Below are 19,862 nucleotides of genomic sequence, written 5' to 3' on the forward strand. Positions count from 1 at the left end.
TCCAAAGTTTTGAGGGTGTAGGTTTGTTCAGGTTTGAACTAGTCCAAAGCAGGAGGTGTAGCCGTGTTACACTCCGTTCTCTTGGCCATTATAGCTACTATTTCAACTTAGAAATCTCCAAACGTCTGGAAGGCGGTTATCTCCGATTGTCTGGTATCTCCAGACTGGGCTGTGAGGCGATTTAGGCATAGTATTGCAAGTCCTGTGACACCATGGGCGCTAAAAATACTTTTTCCCATAGACATACAGTACATGGGCAATGAAACAGCTGTCAGGATTCTGAAAGGTTTTTCTGGATATCGTTCAAAGTCAAAAAAACAACTGAATGATCAAGTTTTAAATCATTGGGTCCATTTTCCTTGGAAGCCACCAAGAGCCGGAGTTTTACAGCTGTTTATTTCTCCTTATATGTCTGTGGGGAAGAGGGGAGGCGGGGCCACGAGAAACCGCACTGGGCAGTGCTGTGGGCTACTGAAGTAGGAATGCTAGAAACTTTCTCAGCGTGTGCGCTGGGTGAGCAACTTATCGTTGGAAGGAATTTAAATATATCCATGGTTCCACCCCTATAGGACCACTCCTCCCCGGACCAGCACTCACATCTGAGGCTACAACCACTTCTGCCCCCCCCCCCCCGACAGACTGCTCCCTTGCCCCCCCTCTCCCTCTCCTCATTCTCCTCTGTGACATCGTCACCCAGATGAAGGACTGCTGTCGTAGGAAGGTGAAGGTTACTGATTGGCTTTGGTACAGATCAAGGTCACAGAACCTGATGACTACACACACACACACGCACATTTCATTTGTTTGTTCCCAGTAGTCTAATTCTACTATGTTGTAATGGAACTCAAAATGTTATGCGTCAGCAGGTTTTTTAAGATCTTTCCCAATTGAGATTACCAGGTTGTTTTATGTTGTGTCAAATCAAAACATATCATGATTTTATTTATATAATTTTATAATTTTAAAATCTCTTTTGAGATCTCTTTAAAATATTTAAGATGTTACATATTCAGACCACTTATCAGAAGTGTATATTGACTAGCAGGGGTACCCCATTTACACCTAGCATTAAAATGTGTCTCGTATCCAGATATGATTCAACCTGATTACATTTACACCTGGTATTAATATGCGTTTACACGTGTGTTCAATGTGGTCACAATGCGTCCCTGACCACCTCCGGAGGTGGTTTGGCTGATGAGATCCCAATCCGTCCTCAAAACATTTAAGGTGCATTTACACCTGTACTTTCATATGGTTCAGCACTATCAGATTGCAATCTGATCACCCAAAACACATTTTAATACCAGGTGTAAATGGGCTCCATGTGCCATCATTCACCGGAGAACTAATGCTAAGGAAATAACCTTTTTTTGTTCTTATTTTTGGTTGGTCATGTTTTGCTTCTACGGTACAAAAACTGTCAAGGACAGCAAAGTCACTTCACTGTTCCATAGGTCACTTTTGGCATGTGTATAACATTATATCTGTATAGTATTACAATAATATAATCACATTTATACACCTTTTCTCTTCAATGTCTGCTAATTCCTAATCTTTTTAATGTCCACTCTTTTGAGCGCTTTTGATTTTGCATGAATCTATGTAGTATGCCATACTACGGTAAGTGAATGTATTAATTTGTTTATTGATGATTGCCTGAATCAGGGGCCTTTTGCCAAGACTAGATTTTCTGTGGGACAGCACGGGGAGACCTGCTGTGACCAGTGTGATTGTAACTGTGCCATATTACTGCCCAGTTGGGACAGACCAATGTGTTATAATTGCTGAAACTATCATAAGCTGTGTGTCGTGCACTTGTGCGGCCTTCTGTCTATAGAGTAAAAAAGTGATGTTAAACATCCAGCCTGGCCCCAGTTTCACTTATTTTCATGATGAAGACGTACTTAACTCACTGAAGGAAACCTGACGTTTCCGTGTTGGCTCAGCCTCGTCCTCTTCAGTTCCTCTTCCTCCTCTGGGGTTTTCATTTCTCTGGCCATCAAACACTACAGACCAGTTACGGCTAAACCACCTGCATCTGACCTCTTCAAGCTCCATAAACTCATTGATCAGGGTCTATTCAAGCCAGAACCATTTGGTGGGGAAAAGTGTTGTCTGTCTTTGCACCTTAGACACTGTCCATTGATTTTTTTTCAAATTAGAATTGTTTCATTCTATCCTAGCTATTTCATTATTATTATTTTATTTATTTATTAAACCTTTATTTTACCAGGTAAGACATTAGGAACAGTTTCTTATTTACAATGAGGACCTGGCAAAGGGCACAACCTTTTGAGGTGAAAGGGGTAGGCGAAAACAAGAAATAAAGTTAAAAACAAGTTTAAAAAAACAAAAAACTAAGACAAAACATGATTAAACATGACTGGACAAACAGAACAAGAAACAGATTAAACATGACAGGACAAACAGAACAAGAAACAGATTAAACATGACAGGACAAACAGAACAAGAAACAGATTAAACATGACAGGACAAAGAACAAGAAACAGATTAAACATGACAGGACAAAGAACAAGAAACAGATTAAACATGACAGGACAAAGAACAAGAAACAGATTAAACATGACAGGACAAAGAACAAGAAACAGATTAAACATGACAGGACAAAGAACAAGAAACAGATTAAACATGACAGGACAAAGGAACAAAAGCAGAGCGCTCACATCAGTCCGAGAAGCAGAGAAGCAGTTGCATGTGTCGTTTAGAATGTCCATGAGAGAGATCTTGAAGGCAGACTTGGAGATGAAATTGTCCAGTTTTAAGCTTTTTTGTAATTTGTTCCAGTGTGTGGGCATGGCAGACTGAAATGACGATTGACCAATTGCAGAGTGTGTTTGGGGGATTTTTTAGCAGGATGAGATGTGCAGAGCGGGTGTTGTAGGCAGCATTATTAACAGACTACACAGGTAGGGGGGTGACAGTCCAAGGAGAGTTTTGTAGATCAGCATGTAGCAGTGTAATTCACGACGGGTGTGTAGAGATGGCCAGTCCACAGAGGAGTATAAAGTGCAGTGGTGAGTCCTGAATGGGGCATTTGTAGCGAAACGGATGGCGGAGTGATAGAGCACATCAAGCTTCTGCAGAGTAGTTTTGCAGGCAGATCGGTAGATGGTGTCGCCATAGTCGAACATTGGTTGAATTGTCATTTTAACCAGGGTGAGTCTTGCAGGAAGTGTGAAAGAGGAGCGCACTCTGTATAGGAACCCAATTTCTGATTTTACCTTGGATTGTAATTTATTGATATGCTGAGAGAAGGACAAGGTGCAGTCCAGCCAAATACCCAGGTATTTATATTCAGAAACCTGCTCTAGAGTTGAGGGTTCTGATATGGGGAGGTGAAATGGGCACAGAGCTCTTTTTACTGAACCACATGACCTTGGTCTTAGAGGTGTTCAACATAAGACGTAGGGAAGAGAAGGCCTGTTGAATGCTGTCGAAACTAGACTGGAGTAGCTTGAGTACGGCATCAGGGGAAGGGCCAGAGGCGTACAGAAGTGTGATCTGCATAAAGATGGATGGCTGAGTCTCCAACAATACAGGCTAAATCGTTTATATAAACAGAGAAAAGAGTTGGACCTAATACGTGGCCCTGGGGCACTCCCTTAGTGACAGGGAGGGGTTGTGACAGGTGTTGTTCTGAGCTCACACTCTGCACCCTATCAGAGAGGTAGTTGGTGAACCACACCAGGGAGAGACCAGAAATGCAGATGCTGCGGAGTCTGTTGACAAGGATAGGATGATCAACTGTGTCAAAGGTCTTGGCTAGGTCAATGAAGATAGCTGTGCAGTATTGTTTACGGTCCAGGGCAGATGAGATATCATTGATGACTTTATGAGTTGCCGTGACACAGCCAAAGTCAGATCTTAGACCAGACTCAACACCAGACAGAATATCATGAACACTGAGAAATTCAGTAAGTTGCTTATTTACCAGTTTTTCAAACACTTTTGAAACACAGGGGAGTATAGAAATTAGTCTGTAACAGTTTGGGTCAGCCTGATCACCTCCCTTGAAGAGGGGATGCACTATAGCTCTTTTTCATACGGATGGAATCATTGTTGAGTGAAAGGACAGGTTAAACAGATCTTTTATTGGAGCTGTGATGATGGGAGCAGCAAGCCTAAAAAAGGAAGGCTCAAGAGCATCAGACCCTGAAGGTTTTTGGGGGTCCAGCTTGGAGACAGAGCAGGGTCAGTCAGGGCGGAGTCAAAGCCGGGTCAGTCAAGGCGGTGACAGTCAGCTGACCAGCGGGAAGGAAAAGGTCTTGTTCCCGGATCTGCATCGCAGCTCCTGACAGCGCAGCGTTAACAAGAAACGTCCGTCTTCATGAGAGTCAACAAGACTCTGGGGCGGACACGAAAAACAAGCCAGACACAAATCAATAAAACACACAATGAATCGAGCAAACAACACGGGATTACCAAACAACCAGATATAAACCAACAAAGTTACAAATCTTACCTGGAGCTTCAGTAGACAGTGACTGCTGCGTATATGGTCAGCAAAGTCGCCCACACACCAGGCCAGACTGACGTGGAAGGAAGGATTCTACAAGAGGAAAGATGGTTCAGAGTTTTCCTTCTGACTTAACTGTTTCTAATCCATCTCTTGATTAACACTGCCATTGGTGTCAGAAAGATGCCACCGCAGGCAGCCTGCATGGCAACAGCAAACTCAAGAGGGAGGGATTAGGAGAGAAGTTGTTGAGGAAAGCTATTGGGGATGAATATCCAAACCAAAGAATAAACTCTGCCAGTCTGCCAGTCAAGAATCAGGTGGAATAGGCTGAACAGTGACAGAACCGTGATGGGTAACTTAAGTTAGTTAGGCCTTGTTAGTTAGGCCTTGTTAGTTAGGCCTTGTTAGTTAGGCCTTGTTGGTTATGGGTGTGTCATTGGTTAAGATACAGAAGTGCATTACAGTAAATGGTGTTAGTGGCTTCCAGACCTGGTAGAAAGTGTCAAGTCTGAACTCCTCCATGGTTCTGTCTACTGTCTTCATGAGCTCCAGGAGCTGAGCATGCCCAGTGGAGACCTCCATTCCCAGGAAGGTCCTGTAGACAGGATAGAAATGGTTGATCACAAAACACGTCCTCGCTCCTGACAAGGAATATTAAAACTAATGTGTGGCTGGCAGTAGCACAGGGGAGACACTTCTACGGCATTTCAGCTTCACTTGGCTCACAGAGCAGCAGTAGTTCTGGATAGAATGCGAATTGATGACGCTTCCTTCTTTTGATGTCCCCTTGACACCTATGACCACTCTGATCACAGTAGACAGGGCCCAACTAGACACTGTCATCATGCATCATGTACTGTACGTAGACAGACAGGAGAACATGAGGAGAACCTACAGTACCTGGTTTTCTCAGCGTTGGAGTAGACCCTCAGTTGGTCTGCGGAACACACAAACCTGCGAAAACAAGATCACATTCATTGTTCCTTGGCCAAGGACTTCACAGCCTAATTCCACATTCTCACGTTTCACAAACATTTGGAATAACCAGTATAATTCAGTGCACCTATCCATTCCCTGACAATTAATCAATCAATCAATCAATCAATCAAAGCTTTATTTATATAGCGCATTTCATACCCAGAGGCAACACAATGCGCTTTACAGAGAACAAGGGAGGTGGGCAGACATCCCACCCCTACATATTCCAGAGGGAAGCAAAAAAACAGTAATCACCCAGGGGCCAGATAAGTGAACTGTAAAAGTTCTTCCCTGACCCCTCTCAGCGAGGCGATCGAGCAAGCTCTTGGAGTATGTTTGTCTACCGGCTAAGAACATTTATAGAGCAATAAATAACATTAAATTACATTTTCAAAGTAAGAGAGGCTAATAACATCATAGGAGAGACATGGCAAACATTGGTGTATGTCTGTGTGTGCATAAATGTGCCTGGGCCCAGATAGAGGCAGGGGTTGGGGTAGGGTGGGGGGTAGGAAAAGGATACGGACCCGGGTTAGGGTGAGGGGAAGGGGATCTGAGCCCAGGACTGGTGTCTGTCAGTGTGTGTGTGAGTGTGCCTGGGTCCAGGTAGAGGCAGGGGTCAGGGGTAGGGTGGGGGTAGGAAGAGGATACGGACCCGGGGTAGGGTGAGGGGAAGGGGGTACTGGACCCAGGCCTAAGGCCGGAAGTGGACTGTTAATATTTGCTTGTTGGGGGTAGAGAGGAGATTGGCGGACCTCCTGCAGCGAGCCAGGCCTGTTCTGAGGGACTGAACCATGGGCTGGATCCAGTGGTGCTTCAGGACCACGGTCTGAGACAGGCTGAGGTGGAAGTCCTCCGCTCGCGTGAGGGGGACACCGTGGGACGCCGCCACCTCCAGCATCTCATCCAGCAGCTCCAGGAACTCCTCGTCCGGAAAGTCTGGAGATGGAGGTGGTGAGGCAGAGAAGACGGTAGTGTAACTAGATGGTTAGTAACAGTCACTGCTTCTTCACATCTTCCCTTCTTAGATTTAAACTTTAAATGACAGGGGGAATGGTAGACAGTTGGGATACAGTGTGTGGCGGGCCAAAGACTATGGATTTGTGTGTGTGTTTATCTGAGGATACAGTATTTACATGGAAAGAACACGTGTGTGGCCCAGTTTCCCCTCTCGTGTCTGAAGGAGCGAATCCTTCCCTTGTGTAGCGAGCTGTCCTCCGTCTCAGGGTCCTCCGCCTCCTCCGTGAACATGTCCAATAGGCTGCCAGGAAGGGGCAATCTGGAGGGCACCTCGTCCGACTTTGAATGACACTCCTTTACTAGTTCAGCGCCAGTCGAGATGGACTCATGATCATTGCAAGGGTGCCTGCTGAGGAAAGGATGGGATATGGTGCACGTCAGTGTCAATGAGACATTAACTGGACTTGGTTTGTGCATTTGACTTAGTTGGTTTGAGACCATGTAACAAAGTCAAATGAATGGAATTGCGGCTAACCTGACCTACAACCTAATCCCAGTGTTGTGTGCACAGATCTCTTCCTCATGCACTCAAGGATAGACCTCTCTGATGGACTCATTTTCTTATTAGGAAATTAGTACAAAATGTAAGCGTATGATAAGGGTGAGCAGACTACATTCAATCCGTATCAAAGACAGAAGGTACCTTGCTCTCACGATAGGGATTCCAGCGTCAGACTTGTGTTTCTTCCTCCCCTTGTCATCACAGTGACAACTTGTGCACCTTTTTGTGACATTTTTCAACGCAGCACTTTCAGTTTCATCTTCAGAGCTACTACTGTAATTGACTAACATTCTTCAAGTGCAGATGACAATAATTAAATTGTTAGCTGCAAAAAAAATACGGCTTGGACACTAGTGGCAAGAGTGGGCTGACATTACTTCCGATGTAAACAAACAATTGTTAGGATAATTTATGCCCCCACTGAAACAACGTGCATTTCAACGTCGGTTCCATATTCCGTGTAGATTTTCGTTCACCATTCATGCCAATCGGCTCCTATCGAGCATCTGTCAAGATAACAGAATGGAAAAGCTGTTTCTACACATATGGTTGCTTTACAGATATCATCTTTAAACAGTAGTCACTGAACATCTGCCACTTTATAAAATACGAGCTATAGGCTTGTATGTGATAAAATAAAAAAATAAAAAATTCAAATTACAAACTAACCAGACAAATAAGTCACTATAACGTTAACCACGTCGAAATTTCAACAGAATAATGATAAAATCTCGCTATTCATAGCAGGTTCCGGGTGTGTTGTGGGCATGCCAATGAAACATGTGATTATTCATGTTCCCGTGCCGGGGCAGTATTCCTGAGCTAGCCCTGCTGCTACCTTACGTTTTAGACCAATTACCCCCCTTTTACACCTGTATAGCAGCTATGGCTTAGCAACAGCACGACTACACGATGGGAAAGAAGATGCACAGAGGGATGATTTAGAGCTTTTAAATCAAATCCAGCTCGTTTTCTAGCGATCGGAAGAATCCGCAATTCCCCGGCCCTGGTGGAACAAGAGAGGACGAGTCTGCGGGTCAGGAGGGGACGGGTTTCTGGGCCTAGGCGGGGTTCTGATTCCTCACTAAAACTGTACCACCGCGCCAATAACTTCCTGAAACGGTTACAGGTATGTTACCAATCATATTGTCTTCAACAACATGTCACGATCATCGGTACATCGAGTATTATATTGACTAGTAGCAACGTCAAATATTTTCGTATCCCATTAGCAAGGTAGCTAGTTGCCCGGATGCTAATGCTAACTAGCCATGCTAAGCTAACTAGCTGGTGAAGATGCCTCTGCCGCCCTCTCGAAAAACACGACGGACGACTGAATTCATCTTTTTTCCTCTTTCATTCAATTGCAAAGCTGGGCTGAACACACTGTGAACCCGATACACAAACATGCTGTTTATGATGCCCGCGAATAAGCAGCCAGTTGGAGCTAACGAGCTAGCTAGCTAGGGTTAGATGGGTTTGATCATCTTGAGATGTTGAGCCTCGGGGAAAGGCTTGAGATCAGAATGCAGTCTAGTTTTGGGGGGTGATGCTGCAACATGCAACTTAACTAATTGTGAGATCGATTGAGTCGATGCCAGACGAGTGATTGAAGATTGACTGATGGACACATTATGCAAATCTAGACTCGGCTAACATTATGATATCGTATCTAACGAGAAAATCAGTATGCTCCATGATCCAGAACTGCTTCATGGAGTAGTTACATACTTTTGGCGCCTGACATGTTTCAGGGGGAAGTGACTCTCACTGACTTAGCGTGGTAGTTGTACCTACAAAACTATTCAAATGTATTGCATGGTCGATTAGTCCTTTGTTCCCTTTTTGTCTTTTCTTTTCCAGCAGTGAACCTCTGCAAACTGAGACAGCCGAAGAGGACACCAGTTCTTACAACAACCGCAGTCTACATCAGTACTCTGTGACAGTTGGCTGATATGGCGATGTAAACACCTCCCCATCCCTCTCTCCATCCAGCAACCAACCAGCCAACCAGCTTCCCTTAGTCAACCTTTCCCTGGAGCTTCCCCCCATCCACCGCCAAGCTGAATCCCTACACCAGAGCGCGCATGACGGAGGCGTGGCAGCAGCATGCTGTCGTGCCTCCCCCCGTGGTGCACACCATCCCCCCAGGTGCCGAGAACGCCCTGGGCTGCGCCGTGTACGGCATCGTCCTGCAGCCGGACGCCCCCACACTGCAGCAGCAGGCCCAGCAGCACCACGGGGGCCCGCAGCACGCGGGGGGCCACACCCAACAGCACCCGGCCCAGGCCCAGCAGCCGACTCTGCAGGTAGGGGAGGGGCGCCGGCGCCACCACCATCACCACCGCTACCTGTTCAGGGTTGGCCGGTGTCACATGTCGTCATGTGTAGGATTAGGGTGACTTGTTTCCTGGACACGGATTTTAAGCCCGGCCAAGAGCTAAAGAGCCCAGATTTAAGAACTGTGGCTCCTTGGTCAGTCTTTTTTTTAATTTTTATGAAGAGTCGGGTTTTGTCTGTGTCAAAGAAACTCTCGTTCTCTCTCTCTCTCTTGTTCTCTCTCCGTCTTATTCTCTCTCTCTTCCTCTCGTTCTCTCTCTCTCTCATTCTCTCTCTCGTTCTCTCTCTCATTCTGTCTTGTTCTCTCTCTTCTCTCTCTCATTCATTCTTTTCTCTCTCTCTCTCGTTCTCTCTCATTCTCTTGTTCTCTCTCATTCTCTCTTGTTCTCTCTCTCTTGTTCTCTCACTCTCTCTCTCTCATTCTCTCTTGTTCTCTCTCTCTCTCTCTTTCTCTCTCTCTCTCCCCCCCTCTGCAGGTAGGGGGCGAGGGAGGTCACAAGTGTGGTGCCTGTGGCCATGACATCTCCCACCTGGCCAACCCCCACGAGCACCAGTGCATGGTGAGCCAGGACCGCTCCTTCCAGTGCACCCAGTGCATGAAGATCTTCCACCAGGCCACCGACCTGCTGGAGCACCAGTGCGTGCAGGTGAGCACAAACTAACGCTCCTCTGTCCCTCCATCCAGCTGCCCTGTTCCACCACCCGTGAGGATTTTAAGGCCTCTGTTTTGCTGGAGCAAAAAATTGGTCAGTTCGGAGCAAAACCGGGAATACTATGCTGTTGAATTCTAACATTGATCTCCCTAAAAAAAAAAAAAAAAAAGAATTCCTTTTCATGATTGTTTTGAAATTTGACACAAGCCATGTTGTCCCTAAACTAACCTAAATTCTACTGAAGTGCTTTCCCCCCTCTATTCTAGATATAACGGTGTTTTCGCAGGGTTTGCTCCGCGCCAGCAAAATTGCGTCCTTAATCTCATCCGGTGCCTCTGCACGTCAGGAGGTGCACGTCAAGTGAAGCGCATCTCACAGTCGGGTCTTTCTGGTTTGAGGAGCTTGTCGCGGAACGGGATCTCATACTGCCCCCTGCTGAGCGGGGCCGGTGCTATATACATCTCCTACGGAGATTAATAAAGCACTATCTTATCTTGTCCTTAGGTGGAGCAGAAGCCGTTTGTGTGCGGCGTGTGTAAGATGGGCTTCTCCCTACTCACCTCTCTGGCACAGCACCACACCTCCCACAACAGCAGCAACCCCATGAAGTGCTCCATCTGCGAGAAGACTTATAGGCCCGGCTCCTCCGGCAACGCCACGCCCACTTCCTCGGCCACCAATCCCCAGCAGCCGTCCAGCGACGGGGCCTCGGCCAGTGGGAGCTCCTCCATCACCTTCCCCTCGGCGCGCGACCGACCCTACAAGTGCTCCGTCTGCCAGAAGGGCTTCAAGCACTTGTCGGAGCTGGCGAGACACGAGCGCGTGCACACTGGCGAGAAGCCCTTCAAGTGCGACACGTGCGACAAGAGCTTCAGCCAGTCGTCGCACCTCGCCCACCACCAGCGCACCCACAGCTCCGAGCGGCCCTACAAGTGCGCCGTGTGCGAGAAGAGCTTCAAGCACCGCTCCCACCTGGTGCGCCACATGTACGCCCACTCCGGCGAGCACCTGTTCAAGTGCAACCTGTGCGAGCTGCACTTCAAGGAGTCGTCTGAGCTGCTCCACCACCCCTGCCACCCGCAGGGCGCCCGCCCCTTCCGATGCGCCACGTGCGGCAAGGGCTTCAAGAGGCCGTCGGACCTGCGGCAGCACGAGCGGACCCACTCGGAGGAGAGGCCCTTCCACTGCGACGAGTGCCAGATGAGCTTCAAGCAGCAGTACGCGCTGGTGCGCCACCGGCGAACGCACAAGAACCCCGCCGACCGGCCCTTCAAGTGCAACCTGTGCGACAAAGGCTTCCTGCAGCCCTCCCACCTGCTGTACCACCAGCACGTGCACGGCATGGAGAACCTGTTCAAGTGCGCCTCCTGCCAGAAAGAGTTCAGCCAGTCGGGCGAGCTGCTGCGCCACAAATGCGGCGAGTCATCCTCCGGGTCCGGCTCGGCCGACAAGCCCTACAAGTGCGACGTGTGCGGCAAGGGCTACAAGAAGAGCTCGACGCTGCAGCGCCACCAGAACTCGCACTGCCAGGAGAAGCCGCTGAAGTGCTCGCTGTGCGACCGCCGCTTCCTCTCGTCGTCCGAGTTCGTGCAGCACCGCTGCGACCCGTCCCGCGAGAAGCCCCTCAAGTGCCCCGACTGTGAGAAGCGCTTCAAGTACACCTCCGACCTGCAGAGGCACCGGCGCGTCCACACGGGCGAGAAGCCCTACAAGTGCGCCAGCTGCGACAAGGGCTTCAAGCAGCGGGAGCACCTGGCCAAGCACCAGAGTGTGCACTCGCGCGAGGCCCAGTTCAAGTGCGTGTGGTGCGGGGAGCGCTTCAGCGACCTGGGCTCCTTGCAGGAGCACACTGTGCAGCACACGGCCGAGGGGGGGGGCTACCCCGTAGCTCCGTGCATCTAGGCTACTAACCCCTGCTTCCTCTTTTGTCAGTCCACAGAAAAATAAATATCCCTGCCTGCATATCCCCAACCACCCCCCCCCCCCGTACCCTCTCCTGCTTGACATAGAGAACCTGTAGCCCTACAGAATCACTTCCTTTCTGACAGTGAAACCACTGCTAACCCCAGAAAGAAACCCCTACAGGTTATTTTGTTTCATATTATCAAAGGGTCGTACAGCTTTTTCTTTCCAGTGTCTTGCCAACCAAGTCTAACTGCTTTAGGGCTACTTCTCCAAAGGACTTTCTTCTTAAAGAATCACCACATGGCGAATGAAAGTCATGGCTCAGTAGGTTGGTGGGAGGTCCTGGTTGACTAGGTCAATATTACCTGATGTTCTCCCCTCTTCTCCTGGATCAACCTCCATCCTCCCTCCCCTTCTAAAGAAGAGAAGATGAAATGTAAATCTCACCACATCAGCCTACATTTCTGTCCAGTCAAGCCTGTAGTCGTTTGTGTTTGTAAATAAGTTACCTTGTAGGTTTGTGAAGAGAAGAGATGGGGAAGCAGACCAGTTCCCCCTGGTAAAAACCAACCCTTCCTCTATACTGGTCTGGAAGTGTTACAGTCATGACAAGACCCCAAACTAGCTTTTTTTTTTGCCATCGTTGGTTGTTGTGACTCTTGCGTAGGGAGATTCTTCGTCGATAACCAAGAGCTTGAAAAGATGTTTTATAAAGTAACGTTTTATTGTCATCAGCTCCTGTAGTCCGCTGATGTCTCTCGTCCTTTCCTCATTTTGGATTCCAGTATGCTGTACTACTACTAACCCTGATGCGACACGTTTTCCTGGTTGGGTGTAGGGTGGAGATTGTTGTGTATTGGTTAACTCTCTATCCACACCAGCTCATATCCCCGTAGGAGCGAGAACCTGCTTCCACCACACCTCACCTCTTCTACATCTTCAGTGCATTTAGTATTTCTATGCTTTTTTTGTATCGAGTATAAACTCCACAACTAGAAGTGTATGTTTTTTGTTTGTTTTTTACAATTGGGGAGGGAGGGAGGGAGGGAGGAGGGGGTGGGGGGGCTGGGGCTGGGTTGGCTATGTTGTACTATTGTGAAATTATACAAATGTTTGTGAGTGGGTGTATGTGGATGTATATGTGTGGGCCATCATTGTGGCAAATCTAGTTTGTACCAAAACACCGTTGTAACCCAGGAGAGAACCTGCAGCTGCGGAGGGACTAACCAGCCGAAGTATCGTAGACATAGAAATCCCTAATGGTTGACCTCTCACTGCTCCAGCTAGACATTCTTATATAGAAATATATATTTCACACTAATATACAGCTCATATTCCTGCGGAGATCAGTGTGGACTATCTGTTCAGAAAATGTCTGATAACCCCTGATGAAGCGTCCTCTTTTTGCGTGTAAATACTATGTATGAGTATGCTTTTTAATTCTGTTGAAATTGCATAGTTTTGTTCGTTTTTTATTCCTCCTTTTTAAGAGTCTGTTCTGATTGTTCTAGTATGTTCCGAGGTTCCCATTAGAACCGTTGGTGTCCATGCCCAAGATTGATCCCAGCCCCTCTGCTCTGCGTTTAAGGAAGAATAACTTTTTAATGACCATGTCTGATATTATTAGTTGACCAGAATAAAGTAAGGTGTATTGTTAAGACTACAACCTAAGCTGTATATTTTAAGGCTAAAACCGTAGTGCAGAGTAGGAACTTAACACAGCCTAGGTTCTTAAGTTTACCCTATATTGGTCATGAGTACAGTTAACACCGACTGGTTGTGTTGATGTTAAGGCTTTCAGAAATACAGCCTTTTATTTGTGAAGAAGGTAACCCACTACCTTTCTGAGATGGTCTGCAACAGGTCACCATGTCGTTGGGATGGTTTTTATAACAGAGATTGAGCCAACCTCCCTGATCTGGGATCTGGTTCGTTCTGACAGAATCCGCCTGTGGCCACAATCAAGAGGCCATTTTGAGGGTATACTCATCATTGCTTGTTTTTGTGTGGACGTGTTTGTTTTCAGCAAGTTACTCGAACATTTCAAGGGAAAGTGTTTGGTAGTCCCGTGGTGGTGGATGGGTGGTTTGAGTGCAGTATTGAGAAGTATTCCATGAAAGGATAGGAGACAAGGAAATGTAAAAAGTTCATTTTGTTATCAATAATTTTGAATCTGTAAAAAGACTGGTTGGCCTTAAACTGGGGTCAGGGTGATGTTGGAACCCCAATAGTCTCCAGATCAGACTGCCTCCATTTTGTTTGCCCTGTTCTTCGTACTGTATCGTGTCGTTCTGCCCACCATCGGCATCAGGTGGGGCTGACGCACCCGTCACCCATTTTTGTTGTTAAACATGTTGATTTCTTTCATCTGGCATTAAAACGACATCAAAGAGCAGTTGGGAATGACATTTTTTAAAGTACTGTATATGTTTTTTTTTTTTATGTTTTCAAGTTTGTGTTTATATTAATTTTTTTTATTAATATTCTTTAAAATCTATATGAATATCTATATTCTTGGAAGGAGTCAGCAGGGTCTGTGGCATTCAAGGGGACAAAGCTTTGAGTGATCGAGAGGTGATTTGGAAATGTGACTGGTGTAATGTTGTGATCTGGTGTGTGTAGGCTAGTGTGTTAATGGTCACCCCTCCGCCCCCTCCAGAGTGCTCCTGGACCCTGGTCTCTCGCTTCCGTGCATGCCTGCTGTGTTAGCTCCTGTTATCTGTCCCGGTGGTCCGTGCTTCACACGGCACGTGTTCCTCTTATAGCTTTTTCAAATTGTAGTATGTGAATGATGTAGTCAAAATAAGAAAAAAAAACATGTGGCAGCGTACAGTATGTGTACATTCATGCTAAGATATCTGTATGTATGTAGCATTCAATACACACAGCACTAACAAATAAACTTTTTTTCATTTATAAAGTAACGGTGTCTGTCCAAGTTCATTGATTGCAGGAGATGCTACATAGTTACCGCCAGGTGTGCTTTCCTAAGCTATTCTGTTGTGATGCAGTCTAAAAGATGCAAATACTTACTCAATAACACCAACTGAAACGCCGACAAGACAAACTGGTTCTCTGGTGAAGCAGGACCTGAGTACAACCGAACATCCAGTTCACCGGTTTCCACAATGCAATCACACCCTCACACATCAGCGCCATCATTGAGAGTTTTTAATACATCTGAAAGTTTACGAGAGAGAGAGAGAGAGGATTGGAGGCTGTGTGATGCAAGGATGCCTCTCAGGGGACAGATGGCTGGATCCACCAGGGTTTCCCTGGGCTGGGACTTGTCTTGACCCAAACCGATCCTGCCCCTGCGCCCGGGCCGGCACCTGCAGCAGCCCTCAGCTTGTTCCAGGTCTTGGTGTGTGTCTTCAGAGCCATCTGGAAGAAATGGAAAGTCATCTGATTTTACCTCAGCAAGTGAGTTATTTTAGTGTTGCCCACACACCCATCCTCCTCACAGATCTCCGCTGAACATGTAGTCCACGTGTCAGAGCTGGTGTCTGAGAGCTGTGCGCGATGTGGCCGTCACCAGAGGGTTTGTTCTGGACATCTTCCCTTCACTCTCCCCCTTTCCCAGCTCCATCAGATCTGAGGGAGCGCGCTAGGGGCAGCGGAGGGAAGGAGGGGTGCGCTCTCCTCTCGGGTGTCTCACCTCAGAGATCTCCACCTTCCTCTCCCAGACCGTCTCACCTCAGAGATCTCCACCTTCCTCTCCCAGACCGTCTCACCTCAGAGATCTCCACCTTCCTCTCCCAGGCGCGGACGTTGTGCTCCAGCTGGCCGTATGCGTCCTTGGCTGTGAGGTACTGCAGCACGTGGGGGACGCGGAAGTCCGCCAGCTGGCCACGGAGCTTCCTGTTCAGAGTCTCTGCCTTGGCTCGCTCCTGGTGGGAAACGGAGAGAGAGAGAGAGAGATAGAAGTGATTTTTTTTTTTTAAACCAGAAAAGTTGCATTCCAATGAAGAAAAAAATTGATTCCCGCACACACTTTCACCTCCGCGTTGATTTATTAAAAAGTCGACATTTCGGTCACAGAAACCTTGATCTTCAGGGGATTTGATTCCCGGCACCACTGTTGCAATTCCACTGCCGAAATGCCATTATTCATCATAAAAGTATATATCTATCTAGCTGGTGTGCGTGTAGCCTCTACTCAGACCAGAAAAGCTGACCACCAGATGTCCTATCCGGCCCATTCAATGTATTTTCTATTAATATATATCTTCTAATGTATCTCTTTATATTATGTATAAGTATGTTATCCGCATTCATATTATGTGACTGAATTAAATGTGTTGACAACTGTATATGACAAGAAATCCCATCCACTCATGACTGCCGTGATGTGACTGTTTATCTGAGAGCGTTTTATCTGACCTGCTCCACCTGCAGTGTCTCCTCCTCAATCTTCACCAGCATCTCCTTCTTGGAGGCGATGTCACTTCTCAGCAGCTTGGACTCGCATGTCATACCCTGTAGCTTCTTCTGCAGTGAGAACAACACTAATTCACTGTCAACACACACACACACACCAATGCGGTAGATATAAACACACAAAAGACACACACTCCTGTAAAATATGAGATGCACTCTCACACAGCGGTGTCAGAATGTTGTGGAGAGAGAGCGAGGACCAAGGGCACCTTGTAGGAGTTGAGGACCTGCAGCGTGTTGCCAGCCAGGAGCTTGAGCCGGAGGAGGTCCTGGTTCTTGTGGTCGATGCGCTCCAGGTACTGGCTGTTCTCGATCTTCAGCTGCTGGAAGTCCACCTCGCGCAGCGCCTCACCCATCTCCTCCTTCTGGCGCAGCTGCAGCTCCAGCTTCCCCCTCTGCACCCGCAGGGCGGCGTTCTTCAGACGAAGCTTCTCCACTAGCGTGTCCTTGTGGGGGGGGGATGGAGAGGGCGGTACCAGGATGAAGAGAGACAGTGGTGGTGGGAGGAGAATGAGAGGGGGGGTTGGGAGAGGGGAGGTGTGGGGAGGGGATGGGGTGGGGTTGGGAGAGAGGGAGGTGTTGGCGGAGGGGTTGAGAGAGGGAGGGGGGGGGGGGGTTGAGAGAGGGGGAGGTGTTGGGAGAGGTGTTGGGGGGGGGGGGGGGAGGTGTTGGCGGAGGGGTTGAGAGAGGGAGTGGGGGGTGGGTTGAGAGAGTGAGGGGTGTTGGGAGGGGGGGAGGGAGTTGAGAGAGGGGGAGGTGTTGGGAGAGGTGTTGGGGGGGTGGGGGGTTGGTAGGAGCAGAGAAAGATTGGTGGTGTTTGTGGTGGGGATGGAGGAACAGAGAGGGAGGGTCTCTGTTCACAGCATGTCTCTACAGCAAGGAGAACATATGGAATGAACTGACTGAATTAACCAGGCCGGTACATGAGGGTAGACGGCCCTGATCAGAACAGCTCCAACAGTGTATTCGAGGCCAATGTGAAGGAGAGAAGCTGAACTTGGACCCTCCTCGCCACAGAACTCACCTTGGCCCTCATCCTGTCCTCCATGTACCTGATGACCTTCTCTGCCCCCATCATGGCCCCTGTCTTCTCCCTCAGCACCTTGGCCACGTCGCGGTCAAACTCATAGCTGGCCTTCTTCACCTCCACCAGCCGGATGTCAGCCTCCTCCAGGGTAGCCTGCAGAAGGAAGCAGCCATGATGACAGGAGGTGTTGACCCCCCCCCCCCCGACAAACTGCTGAACGAATTGAGGCGACAACAGGTCCAGAACCAGGCTGGTACCTCTCTGTCTTCTCTCCATCACTCTCTCTATGTTTTCACCTTATAGTTTTGGAGGACCCTCTCTGAGCTCTCCTTCAGTTTGTCCAGATCCTCCCTGGTCTCGTCCAGCTCTCTCTGAGCAACGTCACACTTCTGCTCCATGCTCAAACGCTGCAGACGTTCCAGAGCTGTGGCCCGGACCTTGGACTTCCTACGGCCCTGCTGCACACACACACACACACACACACACACACACACACACACACACACACACACACACACACACAGTCTGTGAGGAGAGACATGGTATCCGTATGGTACTAACACACCCAAATATTGTGGGTCAACAAGTGTCATTGGGCCCATGAATGATGCACCAGAGAGTTCGCTCTTTACCGTCGTCCCCAATTCACTCGACTGTGAGGCCCCCAGGGCGTCCGGCTGAGGGACCAGGTCCCTGGGGTCCAGGCGACTGATGTACCTCTCATACATATCAGTTTCTGCCCGGAGCACCGCATTGCAGAGTCTGGCGGCGGGAGAGAACAGTAAGTTATTGTTTGAAGAAACCAAATGACACGCTGATAACAGCTTATATTAGCCTACTTTGGAATACCATATTATGTTGATACCTTAAATCCTCAACAAGTTCTACGAGATCATCTGCTTCGGTAACCGTAACTTCTTCCACCGCCTCCGCCATGGTTGCTAAGGTAAACACACATGGGTGGGGGAGGGAACCTGCCCTTTCCCAGTATACCTTTCGGGGTCAAAATTCTCTCGTATTTCTACCGATTTATGACACATTTCACACCATTTATTTTATTTTTTTGTAATCTTTTCGTTACCACAAAGCATTTTGAATGATGTTATGGCTCCTACCCACTCGGAGGCGCTGTCCAGTCAAGGGACACTGGGTGAAACTGGGTCCGAAAGGAATCCCACGAGTTTGGCCATATGTCATTAATTTCCGGGTGGCTTTTCTAACGCAATCCGGTTCCCTTGCAGTTCGGAATAAGGACCGGGGGGGGGGTTCTGAAAGAATACCCCAAAACCAGACCTCCGACACATTTTAAAAAAGGGATTTCGAGCTGGTTTCCACTGCGGTCGCTTATGCCAGGCGCCCCGGCGAGGGTGCACCGCGCCGGGCTCACCGGTGGTGCGATTCACTCGAGAGATAGCATGCTAGCTAACAACACCGAACCACTCCAACCGGCTAGCGTTACAGCGACTAAACCAGCTGGTCAATATGCCGCATCGTAACTAGGGATGATTTGTTAAACCCTAACTTCTTTTTTAGATGATTATAGGACTTTTCTGTTCCGAAGATCTCCAGTTCCCCGGTGGAAGGTGTTGACTTGACTCGGGTGTTATTCGGGCAGGATTCCAGGCCCGTTATCAGGGGCAATAATTTAAATCCCATAACCCCTAGAATCCTTGCACCCATGACTGTTTTTTGGGGACAGCCTAAAAAATGAGATGTTTTAACCTTTCAATGTAAGCTTGCAAGGCCAGTTTGCTATTTCTCCTCGTCTACCTCAGCATCCTACCCACCCCCACCCCCTCTTTGCTCGCTGTATCTGACGGCCCCTATCCTCAATTCATCACCATCAACCCTGGAGCTCCAGTCGGCTTAGCTGCTTCAGACCATCCGCGCAACGAGCGCTCCTCAGCGGCAACCGACCGCAGCGCACCGGAGCCATCTTTCGAGGGATCAGATAACGTAACGGGACCCCCATACTACTACTACTACTACTACTACCCCGGACTCCTACACGAACACGGTCCGGTCTGAGTGGTTCTGGGTGCTCTCACAGCAGAAGAGCTCAGTGGCCCCCGCCTCCCCCGCACAGGGCCATGCCGGGCCCGGCGGCAGGCAGCAAGTCTCGGGTGTACGGGGACGTGAACACCCTGAAGAGCAGGGAATACTGGGACTATGAAGCACACGTGCCTAGCTGGAGGTGAGGGGCTTTTATTCTCACTGTTTGGAATTGGTTCAAAACATCAATCACTGTGGACGAGCAAAATCAAGCCAATTTGACTGTTGAAGTTGTTTAAAATGGTTATTCTATGTGTCCATGTAGCCCTTGCATGATGAACAAAACCCTAAAGACAGTTTGCTCTCCACTGTTGGAGAGCTTTAATGGGTGGCCATTGAATTGCATGGGGCGCTTATAGGCGGACATTTTAGCTGGATATGATTGTAATAATGGATATGATTGTAATAATGGTCAATTACTACCGCACCATAGGGCTTGATTAGGGCTCTATGGCGGAAGAT

General features: G+C 48.2%; 4 protein-coding genes across 6 annotated transcripts in view; 2 read left to right on the forward strand and 2 right to left on the reverse strand.

Annotated features, from left to right (window-relative positions):
• Positions 1 to 4,137: 4,137 nt before the first annotated feature.
• On the reverse strand, positions 4,138 to 7,352 carry usb1 (U6 snRNA biogenesis 1). Its single transcript, XM_084453253.1, has 7 exons — positions 7,125 to 7,352; positions 6,598 to 6,830; positions 6,217 to 6,400; positions 5,384 to 5,437; positions 4,973 to 5,078; positions 4,487 to 4,573; positions 4,138 to 4,369 (listed from the first exon to the last, which is right to left on the reverse strand). The coding sequence occupies exons 1-7, from the start codon at positions 7,271 to 7,273 to the stop codon at positions 4,262 to 4,264; spliced, it is 921 nt and encodes a 306-aa protein (XP_084309379.1). The 5' UTR covers positions 7,274 to 7,352; the 3' UTR covers positions 4,138 to 4,261.
• A 318-nt stretch (positions 7,353 to 7,670) lies between these two features.
• Positions 7,671 to 12,865, forward strand: znf319b (zinc finger protein 319b). Of its 2 annotated transcripts, none has more exons than XM_084452448.1 (4): positions 7,671 to 8,112; positions 8,847 to 9,292; positions 9,800 to 9,970; positions 10,481 to 12,865. In XM_084452448.1, the coding sequence occupies exons 2-4, from the start codon at positions 9,071 to 9,073 to the stop codon at positions 11,876 to 11,878; spliced, it is 1,791 nt and encodes a 596-aa protein (XP_084308574.1). In that variant the 5' UTR covers positions 7,671 to 8,112; positions 8,847 to 9,070; the 3' UTR covers positions 11,879 to 12,865. The 2 variants fall into 2 exon arrangements, with proteins under 2 accessions (XP_084308574.1, XP_084308575.1); XM_084452449.1 differs by having other exon boundaries at positions 8,979 to 9,292.
• Positions 12,866 to 15,494: 2,629 nt separating this feature from the next.
• On the reverse strand, positions 15,495 to 18,313 carry cfap263 (cilia and flagella associated protein 263). The gene is made up of 7 exons (XM_084452691.1): positions 18,214 to 18,313; positions 17,981 to 18,110; positions 17,645 to 17,806; positions 17,346 to 17,501; positions 16,531 to 16,767; positions 16,265 to 16,372; positions 15,495 to 15,771 (listed from the first exon to the last, which is right to left on the reverse strand). The coding sequence occupies exons 1-7, from the start codon at positions 18,282 to 18,284 to the stop codon at positions 15,574 to 15,576; spliced, it is 1,062 nt and encodes a 353-aa protein (XP_084308817.1). The 5' UTR covers positions 18,285 to 18,313; the 3' UTR covers positions 15,495 to 15,573.
• A 213-nt stretch (positions 18,314 to 18,526) lies between these two features.
• csnk2a2b (casein kinase 2, alpha prime polypeptide b) overlaps positions 18,527 to 19,862 on the forward strand; it is a 12,332-nt gene continuing 10,996 nt past the window's right edge. For both annotated transcript variants that reach the window (XM_084452908.1, XM_084452909.1), the window contains exon 1: positions 18,527 to 19,542. In XM_084452908.1, coding sequence (XP_084309034.1) covers positions 19,439 to 19,542 — 104 coding nt within the window. In that variant the 5' untranslated portion in view covers positions 18,527 to 19,438. The remainder of the gene's footprint in view (positions 19,543 to 19,862) is intronic.

The sequence above is a fragment of the Borostomias antarcticus genome (assembly GCF_949987555.1).
Source record: "Borostomias antarcticus genome assembly, chromosome: 18".
NCBI classification, from domain to species: Eukaryota; Metazoa; Chordata; class Actinopteri; order Stomiiformes; family Stomiidae; genus Borostomias; species Borostomias antarcticus.

Excerpts from the sequence above, each read along its gene's own strand:
- usb1 (XM_084453253.1), bottom strand. The coding sequence starts at position 7,273 with ATGTTAGTCAATTACAGTAGTAGCTCTGAAGATGAAACTGAAAGTGCT. Across the intron at positions 6,831-7,124 it reads ATCCCTATCGTGAGAGCAAG|CAGGCACCCTTGCAATGATC; the intron begins GTACCTTCTGTC and ends TCCTTTCCTCAG. Across the intron at positions 5,438-6,216 it reads GGCCTGGCTCGCTGCAGGAG|GTTTGTGTGTTCCGCAGACC; the intron begins GTCCGCCAATCT and ends TTGTTTTCGCAG.
- znf319b (XM_084452448.1), top strand. The coding sequence starts at position 9,071 with ATGACGGAGGCGTGGCAGCAGCATGCTGTCGTGCCTCCCCCCGTGGTG. Across the intron at positions 9,293-9,799 it reads CCCAGCAGCCGACTCTGCAG|GTAGGGGGCGAGGGAGGTCA; the intron begins GTAGGGGAGGGG and ends CCCCCTCTGCAG. Across the intron at positions 9,971-10,480 it reads TGGAGCACCAGTGCGTGCAG|GTGGAGCAGAAGCCGTTTGT; the intron begins GTGAGCACAAAC and ends TCTTGTCCTTAG.
- cfap263 (XM_084452691.1), bottom strand. The coding sequence starts at position 18,284 with ATGGCGGAGGCGGTGGAAGAAGTTACGGTTACCGAAGCAGATGATCTC. Across the intron at positions 17,807-17,980 it reads CGAGTGAATTGGGGACGACG|CAGGGCCGTAGGAAGTCCAA; the intron begins GTAAAGAGCGAA and ends GTGTGTGTGCAG. Across the intron at positions 15,772-16,264 it reads AGACACTGCAGGTGGAGCAG|GAGCGAGCCAAGGCAGAGAC; the intron begins GTCAGATAAAAC and ends GTTTCCCACCAG.